This window comes from Bombus terrestris, chromosome 12 (assembly GCF_910591885.1).
Source record: "Bombus terrestris chromosome 12, iyBomTerr1.2, whole genome shotgun sequence".
NCBI lineage: Eukaryota > Metazoa > Arthropoda > Insecta > Hymenoptera > Apidae > Bombus > Bombus terrestris.
Genome location: NC_063280.1, coordinates 1,064,489 through 1,082,460, shown reverse-complemented (window position 1 = coordinate 1,082,460; position 17,972 = coordinate 1,064,489). Strand labels below are relative to the sequence as shown.

At 37.3% G+C, this 17,972-nt stretch overlaps 1 protein-coding gene across 25 annotated transcripts in view; it reads left to right on the top strand.

Annotated features, from left to right (window-relative positions):
• LOC100643982 (disks large 1 tumor suppressor protein) overlaps positions 1-17,972 on the top strand; it is a 542,862-nt gene that overhangs the window by 359,188 nt on the left and 165,702 nt on the right. Inside the window, exons 1-2 of one of the 25 annotated variants that reach the window (XM_048410877.1) lie at positions 3,099-3,388; positions 4,153-4,412. The exons of 21 other annotated variants lie outside the window; for them this stretch is intronic. In XM_048410877.1, the coding sequence (XP_048266834.1) occupies positions 4,314-4,412 (99 nt within the window). In that variant the 5' untranslated portion in view covers positions 3,099-3,388; positions 4,153-4,313. Of the gene's footprint in view, positions 1-3,098; positions 3,389-3,428; positions 3,612-3,659; positions 3,781-4,109; positions 4,413-17,972 lie in introns of those variants that run through there. 3 more of the 25 variants (XM_048410876.1, XM_048410878.1, XM_048410879.1) reach the window with 3 other exon arrangements.

The following is a 17,972-nucleotide window of genomic DNA, read 5'->3' as shown; positions in this document are numbered from 1 at the left end:
ACGAAAGGGTTTCGATGTTAACAGCTTCGTGGATACAAAAAGCAAGAAATAAAGAGCAACGAAACGAAAAGGGGTAGAATTTTGGGTTGTTTGCACGATGGTAATCTATGGATGCCTAGCTTGATGTTGAGAGATTTTCAAGAAAATAGAAACGTTACGCAAATTGAATTTTCCAGGGTAAAATTCGTATTTACTTCAACCATATGGTAATTCGCTTTGAAATTTTAAGCAGCGTGTTCTCTAACCTTCGTGTCGTGTTCCCTGACCTTTCAAATATATCGAGATCGATTAGAGATAAACGTTCTCCTCGAAGCTTTCCCATTTGGTCAGGCAGATCGCACGGAGATAGTGGACGGACGCTCGTGTAATAGTTGGATAAAGCGTTTCATGCACTACATCACCGCATACATCAAGGAAAAAAAAGGCTGGAAAATAGAGGGGAAGTAAACTCGTAGCGTTTAATGGAGAACAATCTGAGTTACCTCGTGCTGGGCTATTTCTTTAACTATCATTCATCTTGTTCGAATGAACATCATCTTAATTTTACCAAAATTACAAGTTTCTCTCGTCGAATTGTCTATCTTTTATCATTTTAATTCTTAAGTGGCGCTCCTAATTGATATAGATTGTAGATATTCTTCCTTCGAAGGGAAAATACCGAGATTCGTCTTTCTCTACTATTTTTACGAATAACCCTCCCACGCTAGTTTTCCTACGCCATGTCAAAGAGATGCTCATAGCAGGACGGGCAAAAGCGAGATTCTATCCCGCTAATTTCTCCCCGACTACGATAAATCAGTATGCAAAAGAGCAATAACAGAGATTAAAAGTGAATACGAATTCAACATGTGTTTTATGAACGCCGCTTTTATCTCTGAATTCGTTTTTTCAAGTAATTATTTTTTACACCGTTCTCTTCTTAGAGTAATACTTTAATTTTAGTACATTGCCCGACTTCGTTTCTATTGATGTAAAACAAGCAAAACGTTACGCTCAAATTCAACACACGTTTTTACAAATAGATATAAAATATCTAATAAGTTACATGTAACAAACAGTAAATAAGTTATTGAATATAACTTTCGTAATCCATCCGTTCAATGACGTTTAACGTCATGTCGAGGCAAAAATTCTGGGAAGATCGAGTGGCAAGAGCGAAAGGGAAAGACAAGGCCTGGATGTTATCGAGGATATCATCCCCGTAATATACCGAAGCGTCTTGTACTTTGACGTCTTCAGAAGCACATTTTTTACGCTCTGTCAGGCAAAGCCAGCGGATTATTTTTCCGTTTTCCTCGACAGCGCACTGCCTAGGAATAGGAAGATGAGCTGAGAAGTTGTTTGGACACGAGATCTCCGTATTTTTCTCATCTCCGCCACGCCATTTCCCCTCCTTTCCTCATTTTTTTTTCAAAGGGATTACTTCGGCTAGACTAAATGACGGTAAGAGCTACGTGAACGTACCTTCCAAGATGAACATATAACAGAGAATTAGATATCAGTCCGCCTATGCTCGATGTTAAGAGTACCTTTATAGGAATACCGTTCTAGGAATTCGTAACTGGAATTTTTGATCTTTCAAAATGGACAATACCGATGCTTGTTATTTATTCATTTATTTATCTCAGGTAGAACAAACGGATAGACCGATCTCGCGTCTTCAATTCACGATGCAAGAATAACACGCGTTTGATTGAAATAGAACGAAGAGTTTGATATAGCGTTTATTGCGCCAACATGAAAAACACTTGACAGGGAGGCTCTTGTTTCCACGGTTTCATTGGCGAACGGTAACAATTATTCGGTAAAATGATACAATTATGTTACAATTATCGAAGTCGTTATTTCAATTTGGTTAGATCGTTACTCACAACCATAGACATATATGGTCATAATGCATTCGATATCGGAAAACAAGAAACGTTTTTGTTCCTTATTCATACGGTGCCCGTGTAATTAAAAAACTACAAACGTATCGAGTCGAATCGATCCTGACTAATCTATATCAGTTGTTATTTTGTAGAAACCAAGAGTTCTTATTACAGTTTATTGTATGTGTTCTTATTTGCTTTTTAAATCTTTACGTGCAGAGAAACGTACTAAGTGCCCGTAATCTATTATCGAATAGATAAAAAATTTGCAACAAAATTAATAAAATACTTGCAAGTACATTTGCAATTCAATAAAATTCAATAATACTATTGATATATGTTTTGCAATATTAATCTGAAGAATAAAAGCTTATTTGTGCCTAATCGAACATTATATCTAAAACCTGAGTGACTTCACTAAATTCGACAACACAATTCTCAACTTTGATTTTTATCGCACAATCAATACTCGAAAGTACATTGCAAGTCATAAATATTAAGAGCTTTACCATTTTACCTGCCTATTTAACGTTAAGACAACGGAATATTAGGACTCGTTATATTTATTTGTTGGAAATCTCTAACAAATTTCAATTTAAATTAATTAAAATACAAATCTTGTATTTTATTATGAGATGCGTATGATATAAATGAAATACCAGATTTATAATAAAATAATTCGAAACTGAAAACAGTGAAAAACATTCAATTTATACTGGATACCAGTAAATATCCTAATACTTATGGATAGCAGTGTAATTTTCAAAACCAAATTGCAATTAAATATTGCTTTTAATATCCTACTCTGTGTCTTACGATCGGCGTCTAAAAGCAATTAGAATACATTTAAACGTTAATCTCGGTATATTCGAGCAAAGAACACCTTGGAAGCGAAGCCTACTCAAATATTCATTGACGTGGTAATATCCGGTTTTCTGGCAGGGCCTTGGCACCTTGTCGTCTTCTTCGTTGCCGTCGTCATTGTCACTGTCAGGGAAATTTGGAGAGGGGGAGGGGGATGATTTTTCCTATAGTGGGCATCAAGTTGTTTTGAAGCGAAAAGAGAGGTCGAAGGCGAGGGCTGAATTGCGCCGGAGATACGTCTGGCTAGCGGTGGTGAACGTGGCTGGGGGTGTAGGTGGTTGTGGATCGCGTGTGGGGGTAGATCTTGCGCCGTCCAACCCAGCTGGCAGCATCCCTCGGCACCCCATGGCCCGCCGAGCGAAAGCACTGGCAGTCATTCGCGCGGATCCAAACACGCGGGATCTGTTCCTGTCTTCCGAGAACGTTCGTCCGCAGCTTCGTAGTCCCGCGAACGTCACAGCCTCTTGTTTTGCCTTGTCTTGTTGAGACAACATCTCTCGCGAAACCAGTGTACCCTTTTGCGTTTGTATAATCGTACTCCCAATTTCTTCTTTTTTTTTATTTCATTTTGCCTTGTATCGAGAGATCCTTTCAGGAACAAATTTCCCAGACGTTTCGTTGTTGCGTTGTTAGCTTGAAGACAGAGCTCGAAGGTTATTAGATAATTAATCGAAGTAGATCCTCATTTGATAGATGAATAAGCTTTAACGCTGAAAATCCAGAAGCTTCGTGAATAATATACGTCACTATCGAGTTTTCGCTGTCCGAAATTTTGGTTCTCGTATTTACCGCGGGAAAATGTGATTTTTTAAGCATACGAGTACTTTGTGTTATTGTACGTTGAACATTCTCGAACAGTGTGAATATTGTGAATAGGTAAACATTAATGGGTATAGTTTCGTTTTCGAAGTCCGCGCAACGGTGTAGGGAAAAGAGAGTATTCGACGGACAACGTCACACGGATATGCATAACGATTATGCAGGGAGCGCGCGCGGTCGGATTGCGCTGCACAATGGTTGCTGCACATTGAATCGCAATTCCAAGGTCACAAATCTAACGATTCCTTCGCGGAACTCACGTGATACAGTCGTCACCTGCGCGTTTTGCCTTGAAAATTCAACTTTACAGTTGGCTAAACCTTTTCCGAATCGGCTCAACGGGAAATCTAGAAATTCCCTGTGAAAGTTTGACGTTAATCCAGGAATGAAAATAGTATATTATTAGAGAACTATTGAGACGTTACCAACGTTTATTTAAAAAATGTAGAAAATACAGATATTTAATGTAACGATACGTGAAATATAATTATTCACGATGACATTGTAAATTTAGAGTATTATTATTTTATTTATTTATTATGTGTATTATTATAGTATATCGTGATAAGAAGCTCAACGAAACGTTTTTAATCGAAAGAGTAACTTCAAAAAGTGAAAAGCGACATCGAAGATCAGAGGGGGTTGTGCAGTCTAGACGTGATCTGTACTCTGTTGTATGAGCTGCTGTGTTGTCGTAGTGAAAAATAATCGGTTAGCAACCTGGAGTGCCAATGCGGATCACGTGTGCCGCCCGTCTTCATGGGGATGGGCTTTAACGATAAGAAGCTGAGGAGATTACGAAGATTGCGGCTCTTTGGCCGCGCCAAAGTCTACCTCACGGTCCGCTGGCCACAGCTGGTGGGTGCTTAGAGCAATCGCATGTACATTTTCCCTGCTGTCTCGTTTTCCGATAATTGACATGCGCGAGAAAAGAGCTAAATCCCTTTCCTTGCAAGTTAGATCGGTCTTAGACTTCTAATCTAATTTGATATTATCGGCGTAGACATAGTTTAAATGTGAATGAATGAACTAGTACCTTTTTTTGTTAGTATTATTATTATTATTATTATTATTTATAGAAATTAGAACTTTCTCTTTTTTTACTTAGTATTGTAATTTACTGACACCATGAATATTGAAAATGTTCGTGTGAATATTATCTTTGTGACTGCAATTTCGAGAGGTGTTATGGAGAGAAAAAGATAAGACATTTTATTTGCGTGGTTGTGAGCTGCATTAGGAAACGAGTTCCAGAAAACGTTAATTGTACGTGATGGTTATTAGGGGATGAAAGTTCACGTTTGGATACACAACTGTGGCATTCAAAACGCACATCACGTAGAATACGTTGATTTCCAGCTGGAATAATCATCGAGAATAACAGTCTGCGAAAATCGAGATAATACTAATGTTTCGACATTGGGACATCTTATTTCGCCCTTACGTTCTTTGTTAATAATAATTTTCAACCTGATGAGAACGATCAACCACTGAAATTCCGCAAACAACATTTCTAATTGAACGAAATTTTAATTTTAGTATGATTATTTTTTCATATCAGAGATATTCTTGCCTATCTTTTACAATTCTCAAACAACTTTGAGTCGTAAAATCCATAAATTATAATTATATTATGCTATCAAACGAAGGTTACGCGATTTTTCAGTTCACTGTCCGCTACTTTGATAAAGAATCTCGCTTTACACAGTTTACATCGGCGCTATTTTTGTTCGGTATTTTCTCAGTGTCGTCGATGTCCCTTGTAATAATGTTTGATATCGTGTGGCTTATTTTTGCTCCAGCAGCTCCATTAATAGGCGCAATTAAAATTCCCTTCGCGCTCAGGCAATTTCACAGCCAAGGAAATCTCGGACCCTCGTTTCTGTTTATTTTTATCATGCCAGACTGTTCGGTAAATATTCTCAGAATTCTCCATGATTATTAGCGATTTTCCACCTTGGATATGTATATATACATCATAACGAAAACTCATTCTTACGGAACGTTATCTGAAATAAACTATAAGCAGCTATAATATTCTACGAATTCGTACATTGCGGAATAATTAAATTAAATATTAATTGGAATTCGAAATTAATGTAATCGTCTGATGGTAATAATATGTGAATATCTTCAATCATATTTTACACTTCGAATTAAAAGCGAAATTTTGATCATAATTTAAAGTGATAGTCTTTCATGTAAATAAGGCGTTTTAATTACGTTTGAAGCAGTATCGTATGAAACGATTTAAGTTTTACAATTTCATATAAGTCCTGGACAAAGTAACTAACAGCTTGTACGGTATTTCGAATTTATTTTCTTCTCTGAAAGTCGCGTATAATGTACGATGTAAGTGACAGCAATTTTGGTGGCCTACCGTTCCTTAATCTGATTTAAGCAACGTCAGGATCGAATGTAGACACGATTTCTCGCGTTTGTAATTTTTGCTCCCCGCCATAGCACACAGTTTACCCGTGGAAAATCTGCCCACCCGACGTCCACAGAAAGTCAACGTTGAGAATGCAGGGTATTTCCGTCACGTGCATCTCTAAACACGACTCGCCGACTATGCGGCTATTCCATTCGAACCGGATGTCCGAGATATGCGGAGTTCTTGCGCGACGTTATACCACCTACGAATATCTTTAAAATGATCTTGAAATTTGTTAACCTTGAAAGAGTCATGCCGATATTTTTTTCATTGATGAAGCAAATGTTAAGAAACATTTGGAAGATTCTTTTATTATTATTTATAAAATAAATTGATCGACTTCATGTTTTGTGAATTTCGTGTTTGTAAATTTCCGAATTTTATTATATGAGTATACCTATTCATTAGCGTTCAATTAAAAAAAAATATAACTTACCTTCATGACGATAATTACGTTGTAAATTCTAACATAAATTTGAAAGAATAATGCTTATAATTCTCTCTACTTCCCAGTTTGTGAAATTAATCAACGTGACTTCTAAACAATTCATATATCATTGATGGAAGATTGATTATGTTTGCGCTTGTTCGCAAAGTTCATAGTAATAACTGTAGTGTTTTATTAGCTAATTAAAAATTAGTAACGTTATGAATGAAGTATCGCGCGTGTTTCGTGCGGAACGGGAACCTTGATTTACGAGCAATAACGTTTCAAGAATAGCCGAGGCAGCGTAGAAAAGTGGAAGTACCTAATCCAATATCACGCGGGTTGTCTCAATCAATTTCTTAATGGAGGGCGGGATGAAAAATTCAGAATTTCATTTTATGAAACAAGGCGGATCCGTCGTAACAAGCGTACCAACCATCGATTCGATTTAGCTTGGAGATACGCAGAGGATCGCCGGCTGTTCTTCGAATATATTCAACGCAACGATACCGTAACTACTGCACGTACATCCAACAAATTTCAACAGCGCGGGGCCTTTTTATTCTTTTACGCTTGTGGATCCTCGTAACGTGATGGACCACCATTTTCTGACCTCTTCTCCTTTCGAAACTGAATTTTCCGTACGTGCATACGCTCCGTTAAAATATTTCTCCGCTCCAAAGAACTCGCCTCCTTTACTATATCATCGAAATTTCTTCGGCTAGCTGTGACGGTTGCCTCCTTGGAACGCTTCGAATATAACCGAGATCCACTTTTAATCTAATTAAGCTGCGTAATTTATGGCCAACCGTGGAACGTGGGGAATTTCATTAAGGCGATATCGGCAGTTCTTCCGGCGTGTGGCGAATGAAGTCGAGTCTTTTGTTAAAATTTGGTTTCAAAATTACGGCCGAAGGGAGGAAATGTTGACAGCGTGCCTCATAAAAAGGAGAAGAAGGAAGAGAACGAAAGGCAGGCTCGGTTCGACGTTGTCGAATAATTTCAAATGAAAATCCTGCCCGCGTTTCTATTTTTCGTCTCTTCAGGATTCAAATGGAAAACCGCCGCGTATCCCGCAAAGACGTTCAAATATTTCTTGATGTATTTCCGGCCCGATACACCACAATCAGGTAGCGATTCCTTTCCCTTCTTCGGGAAGGGAATATAAAATACCTTTCTCCGACTTGACGGATTGAGTCGTAAAAATTTCCGTGCGAAACTTACGTCTCTCTTTTTTTACCTTTATTAAAAGAGGAGAGAAATATAAGAGAGAAAATGAAAGGACGAATAAAAATTTCAAGTGGCAGGGAATGCGACAGAAAAAATTTGAGTTTTATTACGCGACTTTTCGCGATCAACTTTCTCATATTCTACGGCTTAAGAATTCATTTGCATTCAAATTCAACCCATTCTACGTAATCTTTTAAATCTTCCCGCAGAATCGTTCGGAAATTCACCAATTTCTATACCCCGTTCGCCTTCACACGCGCAATTTCTTTCGTTTGCTAGCCAATTTCTACGTGTTTCCCCCGTATTCGATATTTCGTTTACATTTCCCTTTACGAAAACTCATCGACAGGGAAGAAGACGCGACTCAAAGCGTTTCTACGAATTTCAATCCAGCATTAACGTTAAACGGTGTCTGTGAAATTACGAAGTAGATGGATCGGACGTTATCGTTTCTCGTCTATTGCGTTTCGTGCTCGGTTGCTTCCGAAAAGTATAAGAATGTGCAATAGTTGAAAAACCAAAGATTTCTTAGCGTTCAAGGAAAAATTATACGCCCTGTTAAACATCTCCTACCTTGTTTCCTTGTCTCTATCGTCTCGACAATTTTACGAATGCGTTTAAAACGTTCCTCAATGCTGTAAATAAGTTCTCACTTCAATTTACATAAAAATTTACATAAAAGAAATTGACAAGCTTGACTTTATATCGAGACAAAGTTACTAGTTTCAAATATTTGTATCGTTTCATTATAATCTCGAAATACCGTTATGTGTAGCACGCGTTGCAACTTATATTATAATATTTATGACGTAGAAGAGTAGTTGGAAAAGTCGTTCAGCATAACGCTATATTTTCGAGTTCGATATTAACTTTCTACGATTAGTTTAAATTTATACTTTTAATCGCATAGGTTGTTTATAACGATGGAAGATTAAGACTCGACGAATGTCCAGACAGAAACAGAATAGATTAGCAGTCGCGAAAAAAGATACTTCGCTTGCGAGCGACAGCTTACCTCATTATAATGGATCTCATTACTTTTATCGCTGAGACATGTATCTGGTCAAAGTCGAAATTGCCTTCCGCTCTTTTTGCTCCTTTTTCTCCGGTGCTCTCGCGGGGTCGAATTCGTTAACAATCTACATGCAAAAATTTTGGCTGACTCGCGTCATTCTTCGTCCCTTGACGCCATCGAGGGTCTCTTTAATTTTTCTCGAAGATTCTGAACGAGATAGATATCGTGATTTTACTGCAACTGACGTACGTTCTCGCTGACTCGTCAATTTCTTCTCATACTTTGATATATTATACCATTATACTATCTATACTTATATTTATCGTCTAATATGAATTTTTTGTAGATATTTGTATTACTTTTGAATGAAGATAAAGCTACACGAGATATAATAACAGACAGTTAGAACTGTTTGATCATATCGAAACAAATATTGGAGACACTATTGAATTTGTTGCAAGCTTCGTGTAGCGTGGAACATGATATAATTCAGTTATTCGAATTGAACCTCCTTTGTATTCGATAATATTCAAAGTAATGTACCTATGTATCTCGCATAATGTAGGTATTATGTGTATCCGTATGAATCTAAGCGTTCTACGATTGCAAACTGGCATGAAATGGACGATTATGGGTGAGCGTTAATGAAATGTTAAACTTTTTACGCGTCGCCAAGTACGCGAGCCAGAAGAATGGCAAATGCGGATACATCCGAAATATTCGATGACCCGTATAATGATATGATTACGGAATTGTAAAATTATATTTGTACGGCTACGATATTTATTGCGAGGCCGTCCTGAAATTACATATTTGCGCACTATGCACTTGGAAAAGCGTGTGCACATATACGCGCACATTTAATCGCACATTTGCTTTCTTCTCGCACTGAAAAATTATGGTCTTCCCAAACGCTCAAGAATTTTACAATTTTACAATTGCCTACGAAGAAAATTGCGCGTTTATCAAATGCAATTAAATAACTTTATTGTTTCAGCGCAAGAAAATTTTGGCGGTTTAACATTGGAACTATTGTTCCAAAAATATTTCAGACTTTCTTGCAGACTTAGAATGCACATTTATCGCTGTTGTCTCAATTTTGTTATATTTTGTATTCACGGTGCGATTCTTAAATCGTAAAGATGACGACGAAAGAACGTGTCACAAGAAAATATTCATCGATATTGCACAGAGAATCGGGCGGTTAGTTATGCGGTAATTGCAGTCGTGAGAACAAAAGCGAACAACTACGAATCTTGATTAAAATATTTAGCATAACAGTGCTGGTGGTTACAGCCTGCGAATTACGGGCATACATCGTAACTATAGACCTTTTTAATAAACGGGGTTAATTTATTGCACGCGTGATTTCTGAAAAGAATCATTGCAATTATCGATGATGTGCTGACCTGTATTTCGTTATAAATTCCGCTTCATTTATGGAAAATTTATAATCCGAAATATCTCAGAAACGTGGAATTATAAATTTTTAATCGCATTTCGTTGACTTTGGATTGCATTTTATAACAGCTGTAGGTGATATAAAAATTCGAGGAAGAATATTTAATTTATTAAAATCCTGTGAATTTAATAACTCTCCACCGCACAAAAAGGATTCTTCATAGTCGTATACCTGTAAGAAAAATATAGATTTTTGACTTTTCCAGCAGATCAAGTCGATGAAATTGAATAGCAGTCAACTCAGCAATAAAGTAAACCACAGATATCCGTGGCATTTTGAAAAGAATACGGGGTCGAACACGATATCCACACCGAACTGCAGGTTGTATGGTTAACAAGCAAAGAAGACATTCAGGGCCATTTCTGAGCCTCGTTATTGGTACTTTAAACCTACAGAAGCGCGCGCGATATACCATGCTTACGGATCCGCGCATGAAACGAGGAGGATCTTTGGGAACAACATTTAGCTCTGAGAGATACGATCGAAGTTTAGCCAGCTGGTACCACACGGTTCGACGTGGTACCAATGCAAGACCAAAGAAGCGGCCTTGTAGTCGTTTCGGTACCTGATATTGCTATTTTCCGGTATACCGAAGCATTAATCTAGGATCCATTTAGTAAAGATAGGTTGTATAATCAATATAGCAATATACATAAAAGATGATTACAAGATAATATTGTATTATGCTTTTTGGAACTGTTATACAAACTATCCAACATTTTTACTAATACAATGCTTAATTCAAAACCTAAATAAAGAAAAAATGGTATTACTTGGAAAATCATCATTACGAAAGTTAGAATACATCCAAAGTAAGGAAAAGATATGTGTGGAGCTATTTTGAAAATCACCACAATAAATATGCGTGTGAAAAAATAACAAAGAAAAGGTGAAAGAGACAGAAGAGATAGATCGATTATGGTTGAACAATGACTTTCGATCGATTAGAATCGTTCGAAGGGATTAAATAAAACGTCGAACGATGGGTAGTCGCGTTATTGGTCGCAAGTGTAACTAGACGTAACACGTTAATGCTCGAGTGTGCAACACACGTTGGTACAAGTCCATCTGCGAAACAACGGTGGAGATGTAACGCGCACGACAATCGATTTGGCAATGAGCCTCGTGATTCCATGTAGTTTCTCCCTTCCACGAACGCGATACCGGCGAACTGCATTGTTTTGTCAATACGTCCAGATAAACCGCAGTCAAAGTAACACTGCTGATTCTTTCAAGAGATCGTCCGTGATACCCGAATCGTGTCCCAATTGAAATTTACGCACGCTGTGTATCGTTCATGGTTGCCAAATCATTGAACATCATCGTTGAACAAGATAACTCCAAATGTTTTCTAAGGAAATCATATTTTTGTATTTTGTTATATTATAACAAATATTATATACTACTAGTATATAATATTTCGCAAATTTTAGTAATGTGATTTGAAGCAAAAATGCAGCTTTTATATTAACATGTCCCTAGAAGAGAAGAATTCAAATTTTAAATAAGAAAGTTGAATATGTGGGCGAAATTAAATTTACAAATTGCTTCGTGTTCCTTTGTTCGTCTATTCGAATTTAAAAATCGTATTAAAACTAGAAATAAATAACGATATTTCTTTATTGACGACGTAAATTGACGTTACGCTGAATCGGACACCTCGTCCGATATTGATTAATCGCGAATCTATATCCCGCGAGGTGGATTATCGCACTTGTCCTCTGTAGACGGCTGTTTATCTTGGACGCTTTCGTCGGACCTGAATAATTTATCAGAAATGGATATTCACTGATTCACAGATCCTTTTTCATATCCAGACTAAAGGAGAAGAGGTATCAAAGGCAAGATGGAACTCCTTGTAAAATAGTGATGCTTCGAATAAAAGACACGTTACTATTCGATTCGTATTATTATCGAACGTAAGCACGAGTAATTACAAATTACACGCCTGATAGTGAATATTTATATAATTTTTCTTTACAGTAATATTCATTTAATTGTATGCTTCATCGAATATTGAGAATTTTAATCCAGGAATAAAGAATAAAATTGCTCGCGATAATGAATATTAATTAAAGGAATTTTGAGGAGCCAGTTAAAATACTAAACTTTATCTAATAAAATCTTATTATTTTTATGTATTATTTTTTGCTATTTAATAATTCTTTATTTTTATATGGAATTTACCTGCAAAATATTGATTTTATCTAATCGTTAAATATATATAGGAAAATGGATTGAACTTTCACAAAATTGAAACTTACGAACAGCTAATAAAAAATAAAAAAACAGGCTTAAAAAAATAAATTTCAAAATACAGATGACAAGAATGTCTATACATATTTGATCTGAAATTAAAGGAAAACGAGCTTGTCGACGAAAGACGTCGCATCCAATGAATATCGGCTTGAATGCCATTGCTGGATAAAGAATTAGAGCGGTGATTGCAGTTGCAGGTTACGCCGATCAGTTGATTCTAGTAATGAAAATTTTAATACCCCACTCGACTATGACTGAGCTTCATAATTTATACGTTACGTTAGGCGTCACATTGCAGACGAGATTCATTAAATCATTAAGTACAATAACGCTTCGGATGAAATGAATTTCTGACGTGAACAGGCTTAGCATATGTATCCGTACAGTACGCCTTTAATTGAAAATTTATGTAAAAGATGCTCGTTAGCCCACATTCGTTTTTCACTTTCGATATTTTGTCTAGCATTGGTGTTCATAATGTTTTGAAGATTTAATTGATGTTCGTCAATCCTACATTTAACAGATCCTCAGAATTAGATAACTCTAAAGAAATTCTAAACAAATGTTTTGATAACTATACTTATAATTTCATATTATTTCAAATAACGGAAGAAATTGTTCATTAGAACAAGGATGTTGGAATAGATACATCTTTGTATATCTTTATAGAACGTTCTTACATCTTTTGTTATCTGATAAAATGATGTGATTTTGTTTCAACAATGCCTAGCTACAACTTTTGAAAACACAAATAATTTTACCTCAATAATTGACAATATATTAAAAAGGAAGAAATATTGAAAGGAAATGTAAAACTTACTCTGAATGTTTCGAACGATTATACCTGCGATTCGAAAAGGAAGTGGTCGGTGCGACTAGTCAGCAAAATTGCATATTCACTCGTCGAACGGAAGAGTATACGCAAAACATACGACAAGTTCGTTAACGATGCTTGTTTTCATGAAGCGAAATATACGACATCTCCATTTACGGATGTGCGTAGCATGTGCATGGGTTTGGTTTAGGTTTACACTACAAACTCGGTTCGCCGTTGCATAATGTGCTTTGTGATCGTCGTCTCACGTAACCTTATCGGTTGACCATTGTGCCTTTAAAATAACCAGTGGACCCAAATTGATCGAATTCGAATATCTCTTCATCGAAATGTCTGTTACTCTTCAGAAAACTATGAAACAAGAAAAAAGTACCTAAAATGTATTCGATTGCGTAATCCTTTTGTTTATGTTTTTATCGTGACAGGAGTGCATTCAATAAACATTCCTTGCGTAATAAATATACAGACATGCGTGTAGATTGATAATTTCGTAAACTCATATTGCATCGTAAATTCGTTGAGTGCAAAATATTTTTAACTTCTATGGTCTCGAAAGATTTCTAGGGTTGGCATGTATCCTGGAATCCGAGAAACCAAACATTCAAAGACTTAGGGATTTCGAAGTTATGGAAGATCCTAAGTACCAAGAATCTTCCAAGCTTCTGACCCTAGAACCCTTCCAAAATCTTTGAAACATTTGAAATCACTTGGAATCCTCAGATCCCTAGTGAACCCGCCATAATACTTCGAAACCCCTATAATCTCTAGATCTACGATTCCTTGAAACTTGTAGAATTTTTGAAAATTCGAAATTCTCAAGATTCTTTGAAATATCGTAAAATATCCACAAATATATCAGACTTCAAATATTTTCATGCTATTTTCGAGCTCCTATTTTCTTTCACTCAGGCACCAATTAAACTTCTCGTACACGAGATTCGTGACATTATCTAGAATTATTCCTCGTGTATAACTAGCACGATTCATCAAAATTTCGACCGAATCTTGTTTTGATAACCATGGAATCGTGGAATCCGGTAGAAAGCATCGTTGAACGAGTGATGTTTAATCGCTTGGGGCTCAGATAACGTTCACAGAGCTCCGGAACTAATTAAATAGGCCGCGAAGCGGTAGTAATATAACGCGTTACGAGTGCGGCACTCGGCAGTGTCGAGGACGCCGACATTCAATGATGTTAGCGACGCAATGAAATGTCAGTCATCGTTCTAACTGGTATGTGTGAACAATGGAATGGCCCGGCCACTCGAATATCCCCGATATATTTCAGCATCGAGCACCGATCCTGGCCAAACGGCGAATCGCCGACGATTGAATTACGTTAACCGTGACAGCAAAATATCCTCGAATCGAGGAGTCGTTGCAGTCACGTCGACGGCCATGTTGTTCGACAGCGAGGAGGCTCGACGATCGCTCGTTTCTACCTTGATTGTCATAACGACAAAGAGTATAAAATACGTGATTCTAATTTGTAATTTTCGTTGGTGGATTTAATGGACGCATGGGGAAAATTATAATCATTATGATAATGGAATTAAAGTAGGAATTAATTTGATATTTGTTTCTTGATTTTGTCTTTGGGGAGTTAGAGCATTTATGTGGTCTCTTCCGTATGGCGAATGTAGTGATAATTGCTGTATAATACAGTTTAGATAGTTTAATAGTGTTACCATTATCCTTCGACCGTGTCTATTGCAGTAATTACAGCGACACATCGCCGAGACGCAGACTCGATTAATCGCGTAACCCAGTCAAAAAGTATTTTATCCCATTGTTCCATTAAAACTTCTCGTAACTTAGCATAATTCGATCGTTTATATTTTCAAAGTCGACGCTTTTCTCTTCTCTACGAATTTGTAATCCGACTCGAGCGTCGACATCGAGACCGACTCTTTTAAATTTCAAACTTTAACGTCCTTAACACGGTCGTTTTATGATTAACTTCGGTACATATTTAAAATCAGTGTCGTTGTGAAACGTTCTATTTTATTTAATTTACAATATTAATATCATAATCGTATATTAAAATTTCACTTCACTCGAAGTTTCAATGAAATTACTTATTTTCCTATCATAAAATGAATCTATTGTCATTTCTCACACATAACAACTATTTACTTGAGAAATGTTCTCATTTACATTGAACAAAAACTCGATGCAATCCTGAAACTTCGACTTTTGCGTATGGGACGAGCAAAAGTGTTCGTAAAGAACGTATTACTGTAAGAGAACCGGAATCGAAGCAGCTGTCACGGCTCTTGATAAGCCCGCGGGTCGGAGATCAAAGATAATCAGGGACCATGACGCTCTCGAATATCGCCCTTGCTATGACAGCAGGAGAGTGTATTTGCCTTTCGTCTCGTGCCGCTGCGAATACGAAAGATGGAAAAAGAGAAGTCGGAAGGAAAGGAGGAAAAGATTGAGGGACAAGAGGCCGACTGGGCTGCCAAGTCGCCGAGTGTACTACTCATGTCGACCTCCCTTCAATCAGCGATTTACCATTTCTAGCCGTTAGAAACGTCTACGCACTGCAGATTCTTATTCGGTTGCAATTTCCGCAACTCGTGACAATATTATCTCGAGTGGTGTAAGACACAGGTACAATCCTTGGTAACAGTCGAGAATAAAATTTTCCGTGTAAATAGTAAAGGGTGAATATAAAACTTGAACTGAAGAAGAGTTATGGATAGATAACGAGGAGGTAAGTTGAAGGATATACAAAGCATGAAGTTTAGTTTAGTTAAGAGAATTTACTAATAATGGATTATTTACAAACTAATAGAAACACTATTAAAGTCAATTTTGTAGCCGTCTAAAAATTAGCTTTCAACGCGATTGTAGTACATGAAGTATTACATAATAGCGGCGAAATTGCACTAATGTATCAAATCACGTAAAAGAATTATATAAGAGTCTTCTAACACGAGAATTAAACCCGATTCAAAGCACGAAAAAATTTCAAGTGCAACATATACGATCAGTGTCCATCCACTTTGTTTCATTAATTACATTTCCTAGAACAATACTTCGACACGGATTCTCGTTATCTTCCGAAAGCTCAGCCGATATTAAGACTCGCCAATTAATTGAACGACACCCAGAGTCTCTGAAGTTCGCTTCTTGTAACAATAAAAAAGAAACGAAGGTCACTAATTCAACGTCCGACGCTATTTTTATACTACGGCACTGATTTTCCTCACGTAATTACGTTAATTCGATCTCGAAGTCGTTTCAACTAGTATTGGATCGCTCTTGACCCGATTGAGGAACTGTGGAGTTAAAAGTCAAGGCGACGGACAAGTACGACGGATAAGTACGATCGAGAGGTACATGCGACCCCTCCATATGATATACGTATTTTCTACCTAGAAATTCCTCTTTCGTTTCTTCTCTTCTTTTCTTCTTTTTCGTCAACTACGAATGTTCAACGCAAATCGAATCCCGTTTCGTTGGCCGGAAAATGCCGCAATGCGTCCGACACACAGAACATCTGAACATCGTCCCGAGAGCTTTCCTTGCGTTCTCGAATCCGTGAAACGATCGTTTGATCGATAACAGCCGGGCCTCGATCGTCAGGCTCATTCAACCCCCTCGTGTGTTCGCCCGCGCCATCGAATCGTTTTCAAGAGGGTGGGTTCACGCATGAACGCGCCTCCGATTTAAACGGCGAACCCGTGTACAAATTTGTTTGCCCGTCGCGGTGTACCGTACCCCCGTCGGGACAATCGAAGCTTTTCCTGCGTGGCTTCCATGTTTCACGTGGAAATTCAAGCTGTTTTTTTTACGAGGAAAACCGACCTTTGTACCGTGAAGTGTGGTTTGCTTTTGTACGGAGAAAGGGAAATGTTGAAGATTGGAGTGGTATTATACCGGGCGAATTTCTAGTGAAACTCTTTTAACTTTCATTTCGTTGACATAGTATCTACCTTTGAGTCACCTTATTTACTTCGGTGTTTGCTACGGGCCTGTTACAGTTTCGTAAATCACTTGTTTTATATATTCTAGAGATAAAACAAGAGCGAAAAATAGATCGTGGTGGAGTCTAAGAATCCTTGTCAAAGAGCTGTTTAATGGAGTACTCTGGCAAATAAAGGAACTCAAAGGTACAATATTCCACGTAATATGATGTGTTGCAGTATTTTTGCAACTGTGATCATGCTTTATTTATACCGACTCGATTTTCGAATGGGCAACTTCTTTTATGCACCACATTCGAGCCACCCTCGTGAAAGGACTCGCCTTCGAGCATTTAGCCAGAAACGGTCCGAATGAATTTTTTTTCTGAAAACAGGCTGTTAATTTAACGAGCTGCCTTTGATCGTCTTCGAGTCCGTTTTTATCGTCTCAATGGCTCTTCGAACAGAGAAAGAGGTTCCCCCCAGGCAGTAAAACTAGCCACCTTTTGTCGATGTCCTAATCTCACTATATTCCATTCAACCTTTTTCATTCTTCGAAAGGTTCTGCCGCAGACGAGCTCGCACATTGTGATCGAATTGATTTTTTATAAGATACGATTTGTTTTTTATGATGTTTTCGTCGTGCATTAATTCTCAGTATTAAGCTGAAAGCTTTCGATATGATAAATAATTCGTGATTTAGATACAGCAAAGATACATCTAAGATTAAATTAGATCGAAGTAAAGATTGACTCATTCATTATTATTGATGTAAGGAAAGAAACTTACAGCCAGTAAACTGTATAGAGGAAAAATAACCAAAATTGTTATTAATAACATCT